Genomic DNA, 21,927 nt, shown 5'->3' on the forward strand with positions numbered 1-21,927 from the left:
TGCTTCGAGTCACTTTGGAGGTATGGTATTTCAATGATGCATAAGTCCTAAGAGTCCAAAAGCCACACCAAAGCTGCATTCCAGTCCTTAGGACCGAAGTGTGGCTTTGGTGCGGCTTTTGGACTCTTACGATGCATGCATCATTGAAATACCATACCTCCAAAGTGACTCGAAGCAGCTTTATTTTGGCCTGTCTGTAACAGGCCATTGTCTCTGTCTCCCTCTGAATTCAAATTACAACTGAATCTTCAGGAGTGTTTAGATTTTGATTTAGTTTGCTTTGGAAGTGTCCTATGTACATCTCTTGAAACTGTCCATATCAGCATGCTTGAGTTCAGGATTTATCCAAATCCAAAGCAAGTGATTATTAAGAAAGAGTTAACAGTAAGAGTTAGCATACTGGAAAAATGTAATCCAGCTTCCTTACTTATGTACATAACTGACATGATCAGATGAATCTTGCATGTGATAATCAATTCAGTTCATGCCCTACTACAATCTCAAATGTATAATATGTATAAGAAATGACAATGTACAAATAATTATTATGAATTTGTTCCACAACCACATCAACAATATGGGAACGGTTTATATGCAGCAGGGACAACTAAGTTATATCAGGATGCAGAACCAAGCCTCTGTGCCATACTCCACTAGTCATATTACTTTTAACATGAACTATGGCTTCAAGTTGTTGAAAACATGGTACAGAAGCATCTTAACAAATTAGCAAAAATAAATTCATGCTTTCATGAATTAAATTCACCTTACAGGGTCACTTCCACCCCTATGGGATTTATATGTTGGCAATTATATGATAAAGTTGTAGTTCACACTATATTCATTATGTGAGAAGGTATGCATATCTATATCCTGCATCTTGCTACATGCCCAGATAATGGAGTTTATCACATGGATATTTAAATCAATTTACCTCAATCTGGTTTAACCCTAAATTGGACAGCATCCTGATATTATTGCAACGTTTTTGGCTCCAATTTTGCTGTTCAAATATATCCTGGGCCAATCTCTGCTTCTATGAGGGCTCCAGTGGCTATTTTTTCAAATCAGAAAACTCCTGGATCCGAAAAGAACCGCGAGGAGTGGCTCTGGAAGCAGAGATGGACCTGGATTGTATTTGGGCTGCAAAACTGGAGCGAAAAACCTTGCAATAATATCAGGATGCTGCTCAAATTAAGGGTTAAAATGGATTGAGGTAAATTGATTTAAATATCCATACGATAAGCTCCTATGTATCAAACCTAAAGGGCACTGTCTATTTTAAAGGAAATTATAAAACATCTGATAGGAAGTACATTATTTATTGGCTATTTTTTCTTTCCCTTTTAATAAATGGTAAATATTTTAAGTCAGACACAACATCCTAGCAAGGGTGAGGACATATTGATTCTAAGCCTTTATAAACTGATCAGCTACATTTACAGTCTGCACACACATTTAAACACATTAATGGTGGCTCAGTGAAATGCCAACAGCAAAACATCCACCAACTGCAGTTTGAGAGTCCAGGTTCTGAAAATGTGCAATTTATGCATATTTTCTGTGAGTAACACCACTTACAGCTAAAATATGCAAATATGCTATCATTCTAAAGCTCATGGTATGGTTCTGATGTGGGCCTAAAAAACAGTTAGTCCACTCCCTGTATTAAAGGATTGCATATAGTGTTTGATTGTCAACAGTTCTGTAAATCCATTTTATTTTCACACTATAAAGGTAACAAATTATAGAACAGCTGTGCCAAAATATTGAAACACATCAGGTTCCAGTCATGCTGGCAGCTGTTGACAATGTCCCATATTTATCAATTTAAACTGCATACTTCAGGTTCTCATAGCTGCAAAAGATTAAAGATCCATCTAGATTTGAGTAGGATTGAGTATACAAATTCTAAAAATGTGTGAGACTGCAAAGATTAAATAAAGGAACATATTAATTTGGAGCCAGTGAATTACATCCAGCTGCGACAGTGAATTAAGTACCGATTAATGGCTAAAGCTTTTCTCCAGTTTGGATTCTGAAGCAAACTCATTAAGCTTTTAGAGTAGCAATAATGTGTGTACTGTGGGAACTGTTCAATGCTATTCAGGAGACTTTAACTGTAAGCTCAGAGCATTTCCTGCAGAGCTTCTGATGCTATTTTCTTTATATAACATGTGTGCCTGAAAATGCAGCCAAAAACAAGCCCTTTGTTTTTCTACTTTGTTGTGGTCCCTCTCAGCTTTACGTTTCTTGAACACAGGTAAATAAACTCATAATCCAGATGGTGCAACAGATGTGAGAGCAGCACTCTGAAATCAACAGACAGTGGGCAATACTTTCCATTTTCTCTTTTAAACGCTAACTAATATGTAATTCGGAATCTCCGGTGTAGTTAGCATCTGCTCCCTTCGGCCAGCCAAAGGTTACAGGTGTTCCTGATGTCATTTCACAGTAAGGCATGGGTCAGGCTTGTGAGTGAGTGCCCAGGCTCTAATCCTTCCCTACCACCTACCAGTTTTATCATGCTGGGCCTCCATTTGCTGCATCTTCTGTGTCAGCTCCTGTTCTCTCTGCTGGGCCTGAAGGGCTCGGGTCTTTGCTTCCTTGCTAAAGCTGTGCTGAATGTTCTCTTTTTCTAACCTATGGAAGATTTTTTTAAAAAAAATAGGAAGAAAGCTTAGGAAGAAAATGTTGAAGTATGTGTGTAAAATAGCCACCATAATCCCAGTTGTTCAGAACTCAAATAATAACACAATACCAACTTCACTGAGGGAATATTCTAGTAAGGCAAATTTTGGGGATTATGATACTGAAGTAGTATTTTCATTCCTACTCTAGTAGCAATCAATACAAAAATAATCAATTGAAACAATTCTTAAAAGTTGAAACATAATAAAAACAACAATATATTATATTTTGATCATACTGGTATACAAGCAATGTCACAATAAATGTATAATCATATTAACAAAAAACAAAAGTCTCTGTCAGACTGTCCTTTTAATTAAGACCAAAAATTCACTCAAGTGTGCAAATTTTTACAGTAGGTTCGCCACACTTCTTCATCAGGCTCAGTTGGTACAACAAAATAAAATAAAAATAAAGGATTGAGGAATACACAGAAAGTCCAAAAATTAATTGAGATGAAATCAAAAGCTAGCCCATTCTTTGGTGACATTTCAGTTAGTCTTAATAAAAGTATTGACCAAGTCTGCGTTTTGTCCTCTAGGTCTCACAATGATGTAACTGGACACAGGCTCTGGTTCAAATACACATTTTGTTTGTTTTTTTCCTTTTAAATAAGTCATTCCAAAGAAACAAATGAACAAATAAGATTTGCTAATCAAGATATAGATCCAATCTAATATAGGTCAAGTTACAGATCCAATCCTCAAAATGAGGGAGGAGGAAAAACCTGCTCAAGATTCTTGCCTCATGTGACCAGTGGGAGAGTCAGGGTATAGGTGGCAGACACGGAGCCAGGATGAATAGGAAAAAAGCAAACTACCATGACTGAGGAAGAAGAGAGGGACACACATCAAGGGAGGGAAGAAGAGAAGATGAGATGAAGGAAGGGATTAAGGGAGAGGGCAAGGTGGACACAAGGAAGGGACAAAAGGCAGACACAGAGAAGGAAGGGGGAGTAGTGAGAAGCTGGGAGAAGAGAGAGGGCTTCATGAAAAACAAAGGACTCTCTAGAAGCTTGAGCCTCATGAAGGAACAAGTAAGAGACCCTCAAGTAGAAGGGGCTTGGGAGGCTAGAGCAGTACAACACGGAAGATCTCCAGAAGATCCTGTGAGAGAAGTCTTGTGGTAGCTAGTGGAGAATGAGGGAGATTGATGGGACACCTGGGGAAGGCAGTGGACCTGAGGCTCCAGAATCCCAGTAGTAGAATAGGCATACAGAGAGTTCTCAGAGAAGCATCTGCAATATCCAAAAGACCAGCACCAGAATAGCATAACCTGTGAGTGTAACAGAGCCTGCTGTTGGACCTTTTGGTTTAGTTACTTTTGGTTAGTAAGGAGCATGTGGTGTCTCCAATAAAGTTTGTGTTGTTTGATCATTTCCCAATTGAGCATGTAGTTCCTACTGACACATCTACCTAAGGTATTGATGTCTATCCCAGCAGATAAGAGTGGGGCCCTCAGGGGACCCACAACACCCCAACACCACATCCTGCTTCACACACATTGAATCACTGTTACTGAAGAGAGGGAGAATCAACAAGTACATTACCTACAATACAAAATCAATAGCACCTCTGATCCACAACTGTAGTAAAACTACATCTGTATCAAAAAAGAAATGAAAATAATAAGCCATAATTCATCCTGAACAAGTGAAAACAGGCTTCCCACACACAGTGCATACACTGATTAGTATACCAGAACATGCTTTTGCAAGTTGAGGCATCTCATTTTCACCAGTCCGTCTACCTCTATACCATATGTCATTCTGGTAAGAAGAGCTCACCAATTCACAGGCTCACCTTGAGGAAAGGCAGCTAGTGTGTAGGAAGAATCACTCAGAACCAGTTGCCTCAATTGGTTCAAGCAGAAACTTTATAAGTTATGGCAGCCATCATCAAAAGCAATTCCACATGAAGAATAGAAAACAGAAAAACATATAAGGGGCCACAAATGCCTAGTGCTTACAGTGCTGCAGGGGAGGGACCAGGTTTGATGGCCTCCAATGGGAGAAAACCAGGGCTAACATGGTGGCACAGTAGTTAATGCAGTGGCACAGAGCCCTAGTGGCACAGTGGTTTTTTTGTTTTGTTTTTTTTGCTGGGGGGGGGGGGTGCTGGGATGTGTGAATATTGGTCTGGGGCTCACTGAACCTTGGTCTCTTTGCAGGCTCATTGTGAAGAGACTGGTTTCACAGCATCCAAGAAAGGGGGTGGAGCAGTAAAGGGCAAAAGCCCCAGCCAAAACGCCACTGGCCGAATGGGCCAGCAGGTAACCTCCAGTGCCATCTGGCAACGAGGGAGCACAGGATGGAAGGGCAGACATTCTACCTAGGCTACAGCAGACAGAAAGCTAAAGTTAGGCAGGCAGACACAAGGCCACATACAATAACCTAAGAGAAAAGGGCCAAGGGAAGGAAAATCATAGCTTTAACCAGTGTGCATTGCAGAGGCACTGGAGAGACACATGCAGTTCATATAGCCAGCCATGGTGAAGGGGGGGGGGGGGCGGGATGAGGTAGATAAGCTGGAAGCTCTGGCAGTGAGTGTCATGGAGGCACAGCACTATGCCCAATTAGTGAGTTGGCTGTCAATACTGAGCTCCCATTGGGTTCACACACTAGCCAGGATACATGCTTGCAGGTTTGGCCATGCGGGATTTGGTGCATACTAGACAGGCAGGGGTGGTGGGTAGTAACACTTGTGTGGGCAGCTTTAGGGGAGGAGGCTTACCAATGTGGTGGCTGGGGTTCTGGACCAGGCACAGATCCCATTGGAGGTCATCAAACCTGACCTGCAGCATATAGATTGCACATCACAGATGCATGCACATCAAAGATGAACATCAGAGATGCAGCAGGATCCACAGGGTTCAGAATTTCTTGTCAGAGACACTGGTGTGGCCATACTTAACTCAAGGATTATGCTGCTGTAAGGTTACTATTCAACCTGAACTTCCTTTAATTTTTGCTGATTGTGGTGGCAGCACAGATTTCGACAAAAGTTTAGTTAACTCCTCTGTCTGCTGTTGGTGTGACAAAATATCTACAATCAATGTCATGTCTTTCAAAGTCCTAAGGAATATGTATTTGGTTAAGGTATCTGTACTGCACTGTCTTCGTCATAACATCCTGTTCATGGCCCACCATGTGCCTGGTGTGGATAATGGGATACCTGCCTCTCTTTCTTGACAGCAGATGGAGGGCTTCAGACAACTAGGCCTGGAAGATGATCCCTCTCCAGTTATGATGCCAGTAGACTCATGGAATCTTGGAGGGGTGAGGCTTTCCAGACCATTAGCTTGTTCTTAGTTCCCAGCATGAGTAGTAGTTACAGGAAAGCTGGTAGGGATTTTGAGCAATTTAGGTCTATGAGTGGGCTACAGGATTTTTGGCCTATAGTGGTCAATCATACACTTCAGTATTTGTTTCCTTAAGAGGCAGGGGACTAGCTCCATGTTCCATCAGAATCAGGCTAGCATTGTTGCCATATTCACCTAAGTTGCAGGGACATGTAGACAACATGGGGGAGTTGAGAGTTCATAAAAATTTGGAAGGGTGGAGCTTTAACCACAGGGAGACTAGTGGGATCCATTGCCACCTCTAGTCCTGAAAGGTTTACAGGAACTTTGGCCTGGCCTGTGTGCATCCCAATTCGTAGCAACTCTTTTTCACACAGTGGCCTTAAGCAGTCATCTGACGGCACAGCTGGAGCTAAGTGAAGTAGCCACAGTGGAATGGATTGGCAGAAGAGGGCTGAGATGGAACGGCCTGCTGCCACTGTTCTTTGAGAACAGTGGTTATCACTTGGGAATAACCTTGCTCAAAGCGAAAGGAGCACCATAAAGCTGCGGTGCTTTTTTTGGCACCTTTTTGCACCATGGAAAGGCCAGATTGGGGCTGCAGCGTGAGGCTGCAGGGGCCCCGATCTGACAAAGATGGAGGCAGCTGCAAGATGCTTTTTCAGAAGCGGTCTGCACAGCACCTGAGTTCGGTAATTGGTGCTCGTACTGTCCACCTATTTTTTCAGAATTGCCTGATTATTCAGATTTGATATCATTTCAGGGATAGAATAATAAGGAGAAAAAATCAACATACCCCTGTCTCCTATAAACTATCTCCAGGTTTCTCACATGTGGCATCAGATTTGCTACATACATCCTACCAGCATACAATGTAGCTCTCTGGCTCAAATGAGTGAAGTGGTCCACAGCCTAAAATCGTGTATCATCCATATTCTTGAAACATTTCTTAGGCAAAGGCGTGCAAGGAGGCAGCAGGTACAAGGAGCTCTTGAGCCTCGTAACCTAAACCTCCACAAAAGTGGTTCTAGGAGGAACGAGGACAAGTTAAACCCGTCCTTAACTTCCTCGGAGAAGAGGGGTTACCCAAGACAGCTCGCTGGGGGTCTTCAGCAGTAAAGGTAGACTGGGAGAAAGGAGAAATATCTCCAGGCTCCCAGGACTGTGAAGATGCAGAGACTGAAGAGCTGAGCCACCCACTTTTGTAGCTGTATAATCAGCACAGCAACAGCCTGTACTCCAAAATCAAGTGAAATCAAGTAGGAAGAACAAAATGATAAGAATATCAATCCCCTTATTTGGTATTTCCTTTACAACTTGTTTCTGTATGGAATTTAAAATTAACAACAATTATTTGAAGAGAATAAGAGAGAAGAAAAAAAAGAGAGAAGTAAAACGCGAAGGACAGCTGGGCATTGGCTAAAAAGTCTAATGAGCAGTCGAAGGGAAGGTGTGGAGAAGACTAAAGAGAATAAAAACCAACAGAAAGTATAGAAAAGGAGTGGAGAGTTGGAGGTGAAGTTGAAAAGGACACAGTGAGTGGAATGGAAAGGGAATTAAGAATCCAAAGAGGGCAAGATGCGGAGCCAAGCATTGAGGAGAACTGGGAATAGACGCAGAGGGAATAAAGAGAGGATGTGGAGCGGAAGGTCCAGAGCGAGGGAGACGTAGAACTAAAGGTTGGAGGTAGCCAAGATTTGACGCAGAGGAGGCTAAGAGAGGACACGGAGCTGAGGGACCAAATTGGGTGAGACACGGAGCCTAAGATTGGGGAGAACTGAGAGCAGACGCGGAAAGAAAAAACCAGAAGAAAATGCAGGCGAGGCGCGAAGCCAAAGACGGAGAAGAGCCAGGAGTAAACGCAGAGGGAGTTAAAAGTTAAGAGAGGACTAGAACAGGGAAACGCGGAGTTAAAGGCTGAGGGCAGCTGGGATTGGAGTAGATAAAATGCGGAACTAAAGACTGAAAGCAGACACGGAGAGAACCAGGAGAGGACGCAGAGGTGGAAGAAATTAGGAGAAATACATTGAGGAAGGACTAGAGTTTGGGAATGAAAGCAAAACCAAGACCCAAGGGGACATAGTGAAGAAACAAGAAAGGGCATGAAATTATAAACAGAAAAATATAATATAGAGGAAAGGACTGGGAACTGTTCAACTTATAAAAATACGACAGTTTATTTGAACATTTTGAATATTTTGCATTTAGACATAAAGAACATTAAATATTACAAATAACAAGTAGAAGGGAAGAAAAGAAAGACTCAAGAGAAAGAAGAAAATAAAAAGAGTTGAACACCAGAGCAACATCAAGTAGAAAAGAAAGTGGAAAAGACAGAGCTGAACAGATTGAAAATATGGCAGCTCCCAAGAAAGGAACATTACATTACAAATACAATTCCAACAATCACAACATAGAAGAGGGTCAACAGAGGATACAATGAGAATAATCGATCCTAATATGTTGCTAATAGAGGAAATTATAAATATAAGACAAAAAATGAAAGAATTGAGACCAGAGATGAAAGAAGATCTGAGAGAAACCAGTCAAGAGACAAGAGATGAAATCAAAAAAACTAGAGCGGAGATGAGGAGAGATTTGAAAAAAGAACTCAAAAATATTGGTAAAAAGATGTATAAGATGACTCTGGATATAACAAAAACACAAAAGGAAGTAGAAAAGACAAAAGAAAAGACAACCAATATTGAAATAGAGGTAAAAGAACTAAAACAAAGACAAGACCAACTACAATTTAGAGATTGGACGAACGAATTACGTTATAGAGATAGATTTTTTAAATATCGAGGAATTCGAGAAGAAAACAATGAAAATCTTATGGTACGAATATTACCATCTCTTGCAGAATACATTGGATACTCTATAGAAAAAAACAAAATGGAGATTGATTAAGTTTTCAGGGTTAATTCAAAACAGGCAAAGGACAGAGGGATTTCAAGAGATTATGGTAAATTGTTTTACATGTACTAAAACAAGGGAACTGGTTATCCAAAGAAGTTATGAAGATCAACTTAAAATTGAAGATATTAGAGTAAAAATTTTCAAGGACATACCACAACAAATAATGATAGAAAGACGTACAAACCTTTGGTCCAAATCTTGAAGATGTTGGAAATAGACTATAAATGGGAAAGAATTAAAGGAGTATCCTTCACTTATAAAAAGATAAAGAATTGACAACATTGAAAAAGCTAATGAGATGGAGCAAAAATTAAGGAGAGAGAACAAAGATGATGGAGGAAGAAAGACATTTAAAGCAAGAGAATGGAAAGCAAATCGATATGGTGAAAAGAAAAAGAAAGAAGAAAGAAATAATCAAGGAGAAAAAAAGGAAGAAGAAAATTTAAGAAACAATTCACCAATTTGTAGACCTGAAGAAGAGAAAATCACGGAAATCACTAAAGAAGGGAACGAAGAAATAGAAAGAGACAAAGAGACAGAAGAAGGAATTAATAAACAACAATAAAGGGATGTTACAGACTAGGACAGTGTTAAAGGCAAATAAAGTTGGCAATAAATAAATAAAGGGGTGGAAGGGGTGAAAAAATATTATATAATAATAAGAACAACAACAGAATAATATATTGGAAAGATGGTGATAAATATCGTATCATGGAATGTAAAAGGAATAAATTCAAAATACAAGAGAAGCATAATATTCCACCAACTAGAAAAATTAAAAGGTGACATCATTTGCATTCAAGAAATTAAAATAAGAAACAAATAAATCAAATATTTAAGAAACCCCAAATTAGGACAGTTTCACGTCAACTCCAGATACCAAGAAAAAAGGAGTAGCGATATATGTAAATAGAAAATACAACGCGAAAGAAATATTCAAAGATAAAGAGGGCACATATCTCGCTGTGGAAGTCAAACTTTAAAATCTTACAGTATTGGTAGTGGAGATATATGCTCCATCAGAAAATAGAGAAAAATACTTCTTAACACTAGATAAAGAATTTAAAAATACAGAATATGATAAAATCCTACTTCTTGGCGACTTTAATGGAGTAATTCAACCAGACCTAGACAGAGTCTCTAACTCGGGTAAAAAAATAAGAAAAAACCAGGGGAAATTACCTAAGTCTTTCTTTACATTGCTGGAAGAACATAACATGACTGACATTTGGAGATACAAGTACAACCAAGCAAAGAACTACACTTTCTATTCAGAGGTACACAATTTTTTCTAGAATAGACCTCTTTATCGCCACAAAAACACTACTACCAAAAGTGGAATCGATGGATATTTTGACAGAAACAGTATCAGATCACACTCCCATTTTATTAAAGATGTATGAAAAGAAACAAGATTTTATATGGAGACTCAATAATAATTTGTTAAATGAAGAAAATACAGTGAATAAAATTAAAGAAGAATTAAAATATTACTTTAAAATTAATACAACAGAAGGGATGAAACAAAAAACGATATGGGATGCAAGCAAAGCCTTTATTAGGGGGATATTCATAAAAATTAATTCCAAAAAAAGAAAAGAAGAACAAAAAAGAGAGAACGAGATCAGAAAAGAACTAAAAGAAAAAGAAGAGGAATGGAAAAAGGGGGAGATAAAAAACTTAAAATGGAAGTGCAAATCTTACAACAAAGACTAAATTCAATAGCAATCAATGAAATACAAAGAAAACTTAGAATTTGTAAACAGAAACAGTTCAAATATGGAAATAAAGCAAGTAAATTACTTGCAAACAAACTAAAAAAGGAAAGCGAAAAAAGATTAATAACAGAAATTTACCATGAAGGAAAGTTGATCACTAACCAAGATAGTATAAATAATATATTTCTGGAATACTTTGAAAAGTTATATGAAAACCAACTACAAGATTAAGAGAAAGAGAAAGATACTAAAGAAATACTAGCATACTTAGAAGGACAAACAATAATAAAACTGAATGAAGAACAAAAAGAAAATCTAAACCGAGAAATTTCTAAGAATGAAGTTATTGATGCAATCAGGAATATGAATGCAGGAAAAACACCCGGACCTGATGGTCTACCATCGAATTACTATAAGAAAATGCAAGAAGGGATAGTAGAACCAAAAACTAATGTGTTAAATTATATTAAAAATAATGGACTACCTAACTCATGGAAAGATGCCTTCATAACGTTAATACCCAAAGAGGGGAAGGACACTCTAAATATTGGAAATTACAGACCCATCTCTTTAATAAATATGGATTATAAGATATTTACAGCAATCATAGCAGGTAGATTAAAGAAAAGATTACAACAAATTATTCATAATGATCAAAACGGATTCATACCCAATCGTCAAATTAAAGACAATTTACAAACAGCAATAAACATAATAGAACACTTTAAATGCCACAATGAAAGAAAACTTGCAATGGTGCTTTTAGATGCAGAAAAAGCATCTGATAGGGTTAAATGGACGTTTCTATATGAGGTGATCAAAAGAATGGATATGGGCCTAAATTTTAGTAATTGGATAGAAAACATCTATAAAGAACAAAGAGCACAATTAATGATAAATAATGAAAGATTTCAATTTTTTGAGATAGAAAAAGGCACAAGACAGGGATGTCCCCTGTCCCCATTACTTTTTGTTATTATATTAGAAATATTAAATAATGGAATATGAGACAACCCTGAAATAAAAGGAGTAACAGTTAAAGATCAAACATTTAAAATCAAAGCATTTGCGGATGGTATAATTTGCTTTTTAGAAGAACCGACTGCAACTATTGGTCATCTGAAGATAACTTTAGAAAACTATGGGAAAGTATCAGGATTCAAAGTTAATCAAAACAAAACAGTAATTCTTACAAAAAACCAAAATAAAGAAGAAGATAAGGAATTAAGTGAGAAATCAGGGTTCAAAATAGCGACTAAAGCGAAGTATCTTGGAATATATATAACCAAAAAAATATTGATTTTTTTCCAAAACAATTATAACAAATAACAAAAGATTTAATTAAATGGACAAAATTAAATATATCACTATCGGGAAGAATAGAAATTATTAATATGTACGTATTACCAAAGTTAATGTATATGTTTCAGAACCTTCCAATAATATCAGATGAAAAAAATATTTGATAAGTGGCAAAAGGACTTAACTAATTTCATATGGGAGGTAAAAAGAGCAAAATCAAATGGAAATTGTTAACTGAATATAAGGAAAAAGGAGGATTTGCATTACCCAGTCTTAAGCTATACTATTACGACGCATGTCTACAATGGATAGAGGAATGGGTAAATTTGGACAACAGAAGAGTACTCACACTAGAAAGTAGTAAGATGAGATTTGGATACCATGCATTTTTATGGCACGAGAAAACTAAACATAATAAAGACTTTCAACATCATTTTATCAGAAGATCTCTTTTAAAAATTTGGTTAAAAATTAAAAAACAATTTTATAAAGAAATACCAATGTGGGTCTCTCTGCAAGAGGCGTTTCAATATAGAGTAAAAGAAAAAGAAGAACATTGGATAAAATATAAAGACTTAATACTCCAAGAGAAAGGAAAAAATTACACTATTAAGACACAAGAACAATTAAAAAATGAGGGAATAAATATGCAATGGTTTACATATAATCAACTATTTGAACAATTAAAAAAAAGATTGAAGATCAATTGGTTTCACAAGAGAAAAGAATGAATTGGATAAAATATTCACAGATAAAGGGAAGAAGCATGTATCTAAATATTATAAAATATAAAATGTGATATAAAATGTTGGAAATGTCATAAACCAGAAGGATCATTTTTTCATCAATGGTGGAAATGCCCAAAAGTGAAAAGATACAAAAGTGGAAAGAATACAAAGTTTGATCAAAGAAATATTAAGAATTAAAATTCCAGTAGATCCATTAATATTCTTGCTGAATATGATACATAAGTTAAGAATTGATAAAAAAGAAGAATGTACAGTATTATATTATACATGGTTACCTCAGCAAGGATATTATATGCAAAATATTGGAAACAAGAAAGTATACCTCTAAAAGAAGAATGGTTTGTAAATTTGAGAGAAGCAATGGATTTGGACATATTAACCTCCGCTATGAAAGATTTAAATAGAAAATCAACTATAGATGACTGGAACTGTCTTAAGGTTTACAGCATTTCAAAAGGTTGGAATTTTGATTAAAGGGTGAAGGAATAGAACCTAAAATGATTTAATTTCTGATGGGTTTTTGTTGTTGATGATGTCTTGGAAAAATAAATATACTCCTGTATATTTTACAATACGGATAAAAAGTATGATGGAAACAATTGTACATAAAAAGTGGTAAAAAGATAAAATATGGGAAGTAGAGTTTTGGAATAGAAAAATCTATAAAGGAAAACAGAACTAATAAAATAAGACAAGGTGAATACACTTGATAAGGGAAGATTCAAAAAGCATACTATAGAAAAGTAAATAGTATCCTTTTTTATGTTGGTATGTAAATGTGTGTACATGTAGAAGTGTATAAGTATGTATGTTTGTTTAGTATGTATGTGTCAAGTTGGAATTTATGTCAGTAAGTTAGTTGTATGTCTGTCTTTCATTAAAAAAAAGAAAAGAAAAGAAACATTTCTTAAATAGCTGTTTGATTTTATGAAAAACAGATATCCAGGCTTTAGGAGTCAGTGCACCATTTCCAATACAGTATAAGATTGCATTTTGAACTGTAAGATCCAACCTAGGATTTCTCAGAAGCTTATAGGGGATTACATAGTGACAAGAATACTAATGGCAGGTAAGCTTTTTGGAGAGAACTTGCCCAAAACTAAGTAATCATTCTCATACATGAGTCTGCTTTGTTCTTATGAGTTGAAGTTTTGTTTCAAAATCCATGAAAATCTGTTCAGCCAATACAGGGATTAGGCAAGAGAATTTTTTAAAAAAAATTGCCACTGGCAGTGTGGACATGTTGTTTCCATCAGAATTTACCTTTTAAATTTTCCCAACTGCTTTTTAGACTTAGGGATATGTAATTAATAGTTTTGTAATTTTGGGGGACACTTTCTGAGAAAGAAACAAATAATTTGGTCTAAAACCAAATTAACTCTTGCAAGCTGCTGTGAAAAGCATCTGTTAGTGTAGCCACCTGCACATTAAAAACTGCACTGGATACTGCCTTTGCACTAACTCTAGAAATGCACAAATGAAAGCACAACAGGTCTTACACTGGAACTGTGACATAACTGGATACAGGTTTTGGGGTTCATGCACCAGATATATATGTGTTTATGCTGCTCACATATAAAATAGGTAGAGGAAGGATGGAAAATGAAGGGTAAAGGAATGCCAAAGAAACATTTGAATTACCAATACCAGAAAAGAACCATTGCTGCATTCCCTCCAAGAGTAAGGGCTGAAACAGACCGGCCCAAAGGAGTGCCATGACACCACCCTTTTGAGTGCTGGATTGGGGCTGTGGCAACTGCAGACCGCAGCCCCAATCCGGGTTTTTTCCAGTGCAAAAAGAAGCAGCAAAACGCCACTCCTTTTTGCAGTGGAAAAAGAGTGCACTTTTCACCGCCACTGCAGCTTTTCAACCCTCCTGTGGCATACAGCGTCTAAACACACCTCCTTTCCACACCTCCATCAGAAAAAAACATATACACATATAAACAAAACCACCACAGGGTCAAACATGTGGCTCTTCCCATATGCTGAGATCCTGCCACTGAAGTTAGTGTTTCCACAGCATGCAACCTTGCCAACTCCTCCCACTTTCCTTTGCTCCTTAGACATAGGCAACAGTTTCCCCTGTAATCATTAGGATGTTTTGTTATAGGCTAAATATCTTACCAAAAATTAATATGCTCTTTGCAGCAGCAGAAGCAGTAATATATTTATTGAGCCACCTTTTGTTTGCCTGCTGAGGCACTGAATGACACAAGGACAGTTTTTATAGCTCAAAATAAAAAGACATTTTGGAATTCCTCCCAGACCCCTGCACACAAAGTTGAAATGTAGGATATGTCTTGAAAAGTACAACCTCTGGTTACCTTGCTAGTGTGGGTTGTAAATACATTGTAGGAAGGGCTACTACATGCATATCAGAAAGAGACTGTGGAGAGATCATTATTAGAAGGAAAGTTCTCTGTTAGTCTCACTGTACATATTTCCAGCCCTCAGGAAGACCAGCAAGCCAACCCAGAAGCAGCTTTCTCCCTTTCCCCAATTCCATCAGGGGCAAAGAAGGCAGCAGAGGCCAGGCAGCAGCAAGAGGACGTGGCAGGAGTGGTAAGTATTAAAAGTCACTCCTCCAGCCCTCAGGAAAACCAGCAAGCCAAGCCAGAAGCAGCTTTCCCTCTCTCCCCAACTCCATCAGGGGCAAAGAAGGCAGCAGAGGCGGGGCAGCAGTCAGAGGGTGCGGTCCCTCTGGAGGCAGGCCTTGGCAGCGAGGCTCTGGAGTGCAGCACAGCAGCAGCAGTAACACCACTGTACTCCAGCTGATAGGAAGAGTGAGTTGGGACATAAGCTTACAGATAGCTGACCTGGAATGGGAAGGAGGAAGACCTGAACTTATTTGGTGGTTTATCCTCCCCAAGAACACTGGGATCAAAAAACAATAACATCAATGGGATGTGAGGGGGATGAGTTGGCTGGGACTAAACTGGGAGCAAGAATTGAGGTTGTGTGGGGCAAAGGAAGATATGGCGACAAAAGAGTGAGGTTTTGTTACAAAGGAAGGCGGGATCGATGTTTGAAAGCAATCCCACCTTCAGCTCACTCTGTTACCCAGAATAGATTGGGGAACTTACCAACAATGCCACAGAACCTTGCTCCTTTGTAATGCCAGGTCGGTAAATAATAAGACCCACATCATCCATGACCTCCTTGTGGATGAGGAAGCTGACCTGGCCTGTTTTACAGAGACCTGGCTGGGGAATGATAGTGCCATCACTTGGAATCAAGCCCTCCCAGTTGGGTACTCTGTTAGTGAGCAGATAAGGGAAAGTGGGCAAGAGGGCGGAGTGGCTCTGGTCCACAGAGATAATCTCACCTTGACCAGTATATCTATCCGTAAAACTGACCATTTCGAGTGTATGTACCTCAGCCTGAAAGCCAAGGATAGTATAGGGATTCTGTTAGTATACTGTCCACCCCGTTGTCTAACAGACTCCCTATCCGAGCTGACATAGCTGGTCTCGGAGTTATTGTTGGAGTCGCCCAGACTTATAATTCTGGGCGACTTCAACATCCCACTCGAGACTAGTTTAACAGGTGCGGCTCGGGAGTTCATGGATTCCATGACAGGCATGGGCCTATCCCAATTGGTTTCTGGGCCAACACACTGCGCAGGTCATACCCTCGATGTGGTCTTCAGTATGGAACAGGAATATCCGTGGGCGGAGGGAACTAGTACCACCGCACTGTTGTGGACAGATCATTTCCTGGTCAAGGCTGAACTAAGAGCCACACTCTGCCCCGTCGGGGGTGGAGGACCCATTAGAATGGTCCGCCCTTGAAGGTTAATGGAACCAACTGGATTCCAGAAAGCCTTAAAGGGTTCCTTGGTTGGTAATGCTGGTGATTCTGTCGAAGCTTTGGTTAATACCTGGAACACCGATATCGCCAAGGCCATTGGCACAATTGCTCCCAAGCGTCCTTTCCAACCTGCTCCTAATTGTAAATCATGGTACACTGAAGATCTGAGGAAAATGAAGTGGGTTTGACAACAACTAGAGCATGACTGGTGTGACACTCGACTCTTATCTGACAGAACTTGTCATAGGAAATTTCTTCCTACCTATAGAGAGGCGATACAGGCAGCGCAGAGATCTTTCTCCTCTGCACATATCGCATCTGTGGAGTCCAGTCCAGCAGAGCTGTTTAGGGTGGTAAGGGAACTGACACAGGTTCCACCTGTGCAGAACCCTTTGCTTAAACCGACAATGGCCTGCTGTGATGTTTTTAACAACTACTTCGCAAATAAAATCTCTCAGATAAGAGCCGACCTGGATGCTGGGATTGCAGCAGAATCGACTGATGAGGTGTCCAGTGAACCCGTTGTTGAGGTTAAACTGGATCGGTTTGAGCTTGTGAATACCGATGACGTGGACAAGATCCTTGGAAATGTGAAGAAGACGACATGTCCCTCGATCCCTGCCCATCATGGCTGGCTGTCCAGGGGGGTTGATGACTTGATGGCATTTCTTAGAGATGTCATCAATGCATCCCTTAGGGAAGGTTGTGTTCCAACTTGCCTAAAAGAGGCGGTTGTTAGACCGCTCCTGAAAAAACCTTCCCTGGACCCCCTGGATATGAAGAACTAAAGGCCTGTATCCCATCTTCCATTTTTGAGCAAGGTGATCGAGAGGGCTGTCACCCTTCAACTCCAAGTCATCTTGGATGAAATTGATTATCTAGACCCATTTTAAACTGGCTTCAGGACAGGATATGGGGTGGAAACTGCCATTTTTGCTCTGGCTGACGATCTTTGTCTAGGCATTGACAGAGGAAGCATGACCCTGTTGGTGCTTCTCGACCTCTCAGCGGCCTTTGATACAATAGATCATGACATCCTCTTGGAACACCTGGGAGAGTTAGGAATCGGTGGCACTGCACTCCAGTGGTTCTGGTCCTTCCTCTCGGGTAGATTCAAGAGAGTGACGCTCGGGGACAGTCGCTCCTCGAAAACAGAGCTCAAATGTGGCATCCCTCAAGGCGCCATACTGTCCCCGATGCTATTCAACATTTATATGAAGCCGCTGGGAGAAATCATTCACAGACATGGGGCAGGGTGTTATCAGTACTCTGATGGCACCCAAATATATTTCTCCATGTCATGATCAGCAGCTCTGACAACAGATGGCATTTCTCCCCTCTATCAGTGTCTTGAAGTGGTAATCGGCTGGATGAGGAAAAACAAACTCAGGCTGAATCCAGACAAAACAGAGGTACTTACAGTAGGGGCCTCCAAACCAGGTATAGGGTTGCAACCTCCAGTCCTAGATGGGGTCATGCTCTCCACAAAGGCGAAGATCAGGAGCACCTGTTATCAGCTTCAGCTGATACGCCAGCTGTGCCTTTTCCTGGAAATAAAGGACCTACAAACTGTTGTACATTCACTGGTAACTACACGACTTGATTTCTGTAATGCGCTCTACATGGGGCTACCCTTGTGCCTAGTCCGGAAACTTCAACCAGTGCAAAATATGGCAGCCAGGCTGCTTGCTGGAAAAACTAGGAGTGCCCGAATAACACCTGTCCTAAAATCTCTTCACTGGCTGCCAATTAGTTTCCAGGCACAGTACAAGGTGTTGGTTATAACCTTTAAAGGCCTACATGGCTTGGGCCCAACCTATTTGAGGGATCGCCTGCTCCCATATAATCCGCCTCGCACACTCAGGTCCTCTGGGAGGAATCTATTGCAGCCTTTAAAAACCAGACTAACTGCTACCTCCCAGAGAGCCTTCTCTGCAATTGCTCGCAAACAATGGAACGGCCTGCCGGACGAGATCTGTCAAACTGCCAACTTAGACAGCTTTAAAAAAGCTGTCAAGATGGATCTCTTTCAGCAGGCCTTTCCAGAATAAAAGTGCCCGGCCACAGAATGACTGCCCCTCCCACATCATGTATTAGCCCACCGCTCTGTCCTCGATATATATATATATATATATATATATATATATATATATATATATATAATTCTGTTTTAATAGATATTTTAATTGTAACATGTTTAATCCTGCTTTTGGGGGGCGGAGGTTGGGACACAATGTTGTAAATGTGGATTTTAATGTGTTGTGAGCCGCTTTGATTGTCTCGTCACAGAAAAGTGGTATACAAATAAAGCAAGTTGTGTGCAGTGGCTTCTCAGCTCTAGGTGTTCCTTGATGAAACATATATCTATTTCAATATGGTGTTTAGCCCAATTTGGAAATCAAGATGCTATAGGTGGATGACCTACGCTAGACACTGAGCACGGAGACTGTTTCCCAATTGTTTTTTCCTGGACATTTCATTAATCATCAACCAAATCCTTCCACCCTGACTGATGGAGATGAGACTTGCAAGCCCATTCTTATTGCAGCTTCAATTGATTAATTTTTTTATTTATGTATTTATTTCATTTTAATCCTGCCTTTCTCCCAGAAAGGGACCCAAGGCACTTTAAAAACTTTTACTACAAAAAAGGAGTTATTGGTGAGCATCCTTTGGGTTTGACCAGTCAACCAATTACAAATCCACCTAACAGTAGCATTATCTAGCCTGCATTTTACTAGCTTATTGCAAAAAATATCATGGGGGACCTTCTCAAAGGCCTTACTTAAATCAAGATGCACTATATCCACATTTACTTCATTTACCAAGCTTGCAACTCTCTCTCTCTCTCTCTCTCTCTATATATATATATATATATATATATATATGAGAGATCTAAGATTAGTCTGGCGTTATTTTTGAGAAACTCATAAACTCATGTTGACTTTTAGCGATCATGGAATTTCTAAGTGCTTACAGACTGTCTGTTTAATGATTTGCTCTAGAATCTGTTCTGGTATTGATGTCAGGATGACTGGATGGTAAAGTACAGGTGACCCAGAGCCAGTGTGGTATAGTGGTTTGAGTGCTGGACTACAACTCTAGAGGTTCAAACCCTTGCTTGACCATGAAAATCCACTGGGTGATCTTGGGCAAATCGCTTTCTCTCAGACTCAGAGGAAGGTGAAGACAAACCCATCTGAATAAATCTTGTACAGAAACCCATGTGATAGGTTCATTAATGTCAACATAAGTAAAAATGCTTGAAGACACATACAGTTACCCTTTGTATCAGCAGGCTAGCTTTCCATGGTTTGGAACATCTGCAGCTAGCCATGCCCCATATAATTCAATAGCAATGAGTGGATGCAGCCAAGCCAACATGCACACATTGCAGTCCATAGACTTATACGGGCTTGAGATTCCACAGTATTTCATATCTGGGCAGTGGCAGAGGGGGGAGCAAATGCTGTTGAACAAATGCATATTCATAGCCTGGGGGTTCTACTGAACTTATATGCCCAATATTTGGCTATGGCTAGGACTGCCTTTGCACAACTAAAGCTGATGCACCAATTGCATGAAGAATATAGATTGAATGACGGTATCACATATTGTAATGGTTAAACATCTACTCTACATAGGACTCACTTTGATGCATATTTGGAAATTTCAATTTGTCTTGAACTCAGCAGCCTTGTTATTATGACTGCATACAGGTACCATGTAAATCTCTCAACTGAGACACATACAATGCTGCCAGGCACAATTCAAATGAGACAACTTTTAAAGCTCAGAATAGTTCGGGAATGGCATTGAAGGATGAATTTCTCCTGTATGAGTTTCCCTATTTTTTCAGGTCATTTTCAGTCATGTTTTTACAAGTCCCAACAACCCCACAGGATAGTATGGACTTTTTCAGTGGCTGCACATAGATTCTGGAATTTTTTACCATAGGGAAGTCAATCTCATTTCCTCATGTAACTATTTTCCTGTTTTAATGTCAGAATGATAGCAAAGCAAATACACAGTATTACCAATTTGCAGTTTTCAAGGATCCTAGCTAGGTTTTTTTATCTGCATTATACCCAGCTGGCCTAGAGAACTGCACTCAGAAATGTCCACACATCCACAGAATTTCTTTTATTTTTTTAACAAACAAAGCAATAACAAAGCAGTCGCCTTTCAACTCCAAGCTGTCTTGGACGAAACCGATTATCTGGACCCATTTCAAACTGGCTTCAGGGCGGGTTACGGAGTTGAGACTGTAGTCGCCTTAGTCAATGATCTTTGTCTGGGTATCAACAGGGGAAGTGTGACCCTGTTGGTGCTCTTGGACATCTCAGCGGCCTTCGATACCATCGACCATGGTATCCTTCTGGCACGCCTGAGAGAGTTGAGTATCAGGGGCACTGCACTCCAGTGGCTCCGTTCCTATCTCTCAGGAAGATTCCAGATGGTGGGGCTGGAGAACAGCTGCTCTCGGAAAAGAGAGCTGACATCTGGCATCCCCCAGAGCGCCATTCTGTCCCCCATGATGTTTAATATTTACATGAAGCCGCTGGGACAGATCATCTGGAAACATGGAGCACTGTGTTATCAGTACGCTGATGACACCCAGATCTATCTCTCCATGTCTCCGACTGATACAGTGACTAAGGATGGCACCTCTCCTCTGGATGCCTGTCTGGAGTCAGTAATGGGCTGGATGAGGGAAAACAAACTCAAGTTGAATCCAGAGAAAACAGAGGTACTTGTGATAGATACCCCAAGTCCAGACAGTGGAATTTGTCACCCAGTCCTGGACGGGGTCACACTTCCCCTAAAGAACAGAGTTCGCAGTTTGGGAGTACTCCTGGACTCATCCTTACAGCTATCATCGCGAGTGGATGCGATGGCCAGGAGTGCTTGGTACCAGCTCCGGCTGATATGCCAACTGCGTCCCTGCCTGGACCAAAAGGACCTTGAAACAGTAGTACACGCACTGGTAACCTCTTGTTTAGATTTCTGTAACGTGCTCTACATGGGGCTACCTTTGTACCAGGTTTGGAAGCTTCAGCTAGTTCAAAATGCTGCAGCCAGACTGGTTACTGGAACGTCAAGGTCGGACCATATAACACCTGTATTAAGATCTCTTCACTGGCTGCCAATTAGCTTCCGGGCTCAATACGAAGTGTTGGTTATCACCTATAAAGCCCTACATGGCTTGGGTCCAAATTACTTGAGGGAACGCCTCTTCCCACACAATCCACCCCGCACTCTCAGAACAACAGGGAAGCACTTACTTGAATACCCCAAGGTGAGACTAGCAGTAACTCACCAAAGTGCATTTACAGTGACAGCTCCTGCGTATTGGAATAAACTCCCGGAAGAGATTCGACTTAGCTCTACCCTGGATGCCTTTAAGAAAACCATCCTGTTCAGAGTAGCCTTCC

The 21,927-nt window shown here is 40.0% G+C and overlaps 1 protein-coding gene across 5 annotated transcripts in view; it reads right to left on the reverse strand.

Annotated features, from left to right (window-relative positions):
• The window catches only part of SDCCAG8 (SHH signaling and ciliogenesis regulator SDCCAG8), a 180,758-nt gene that overhangs the window by 75,905 nt on the left and 82,926 nt on the right, over positions 1 to 21,927 (reverse strand). For all 5 annotated transcript variants that reach the window (XM_042446908.1, XM_042446912.1, XM_042446911.1 and 2 more), the window contains exon 14: positions 2,516 to 2,643. In XM_042446908.1, coding sequence (XP_042302842.1) covers positions 2,516 to 2,643 — 128 coding nt within the window. The remainder of the gene's footprint in view (positions 1 to 2,515; positions 2,644 to 21,927) is intronic.

Source organism: Sceloporus undulatus, chromosome 1 (genome assembly GCF_019175285.1).
Source record: "Sceloporus undulatus isolate JIND9_A2432 ecotype Alabama chromosome 1, SceUnd_v1.1, whole genome shotgun sequence".
In the NCBI taxonomy this organism is placed as follows: Eukaryota; Metazoa; Chordata; class Lepidosauria; order Squamata; family Phrynosomatidae; genus Sceloporus; species Sceloporus undulatus.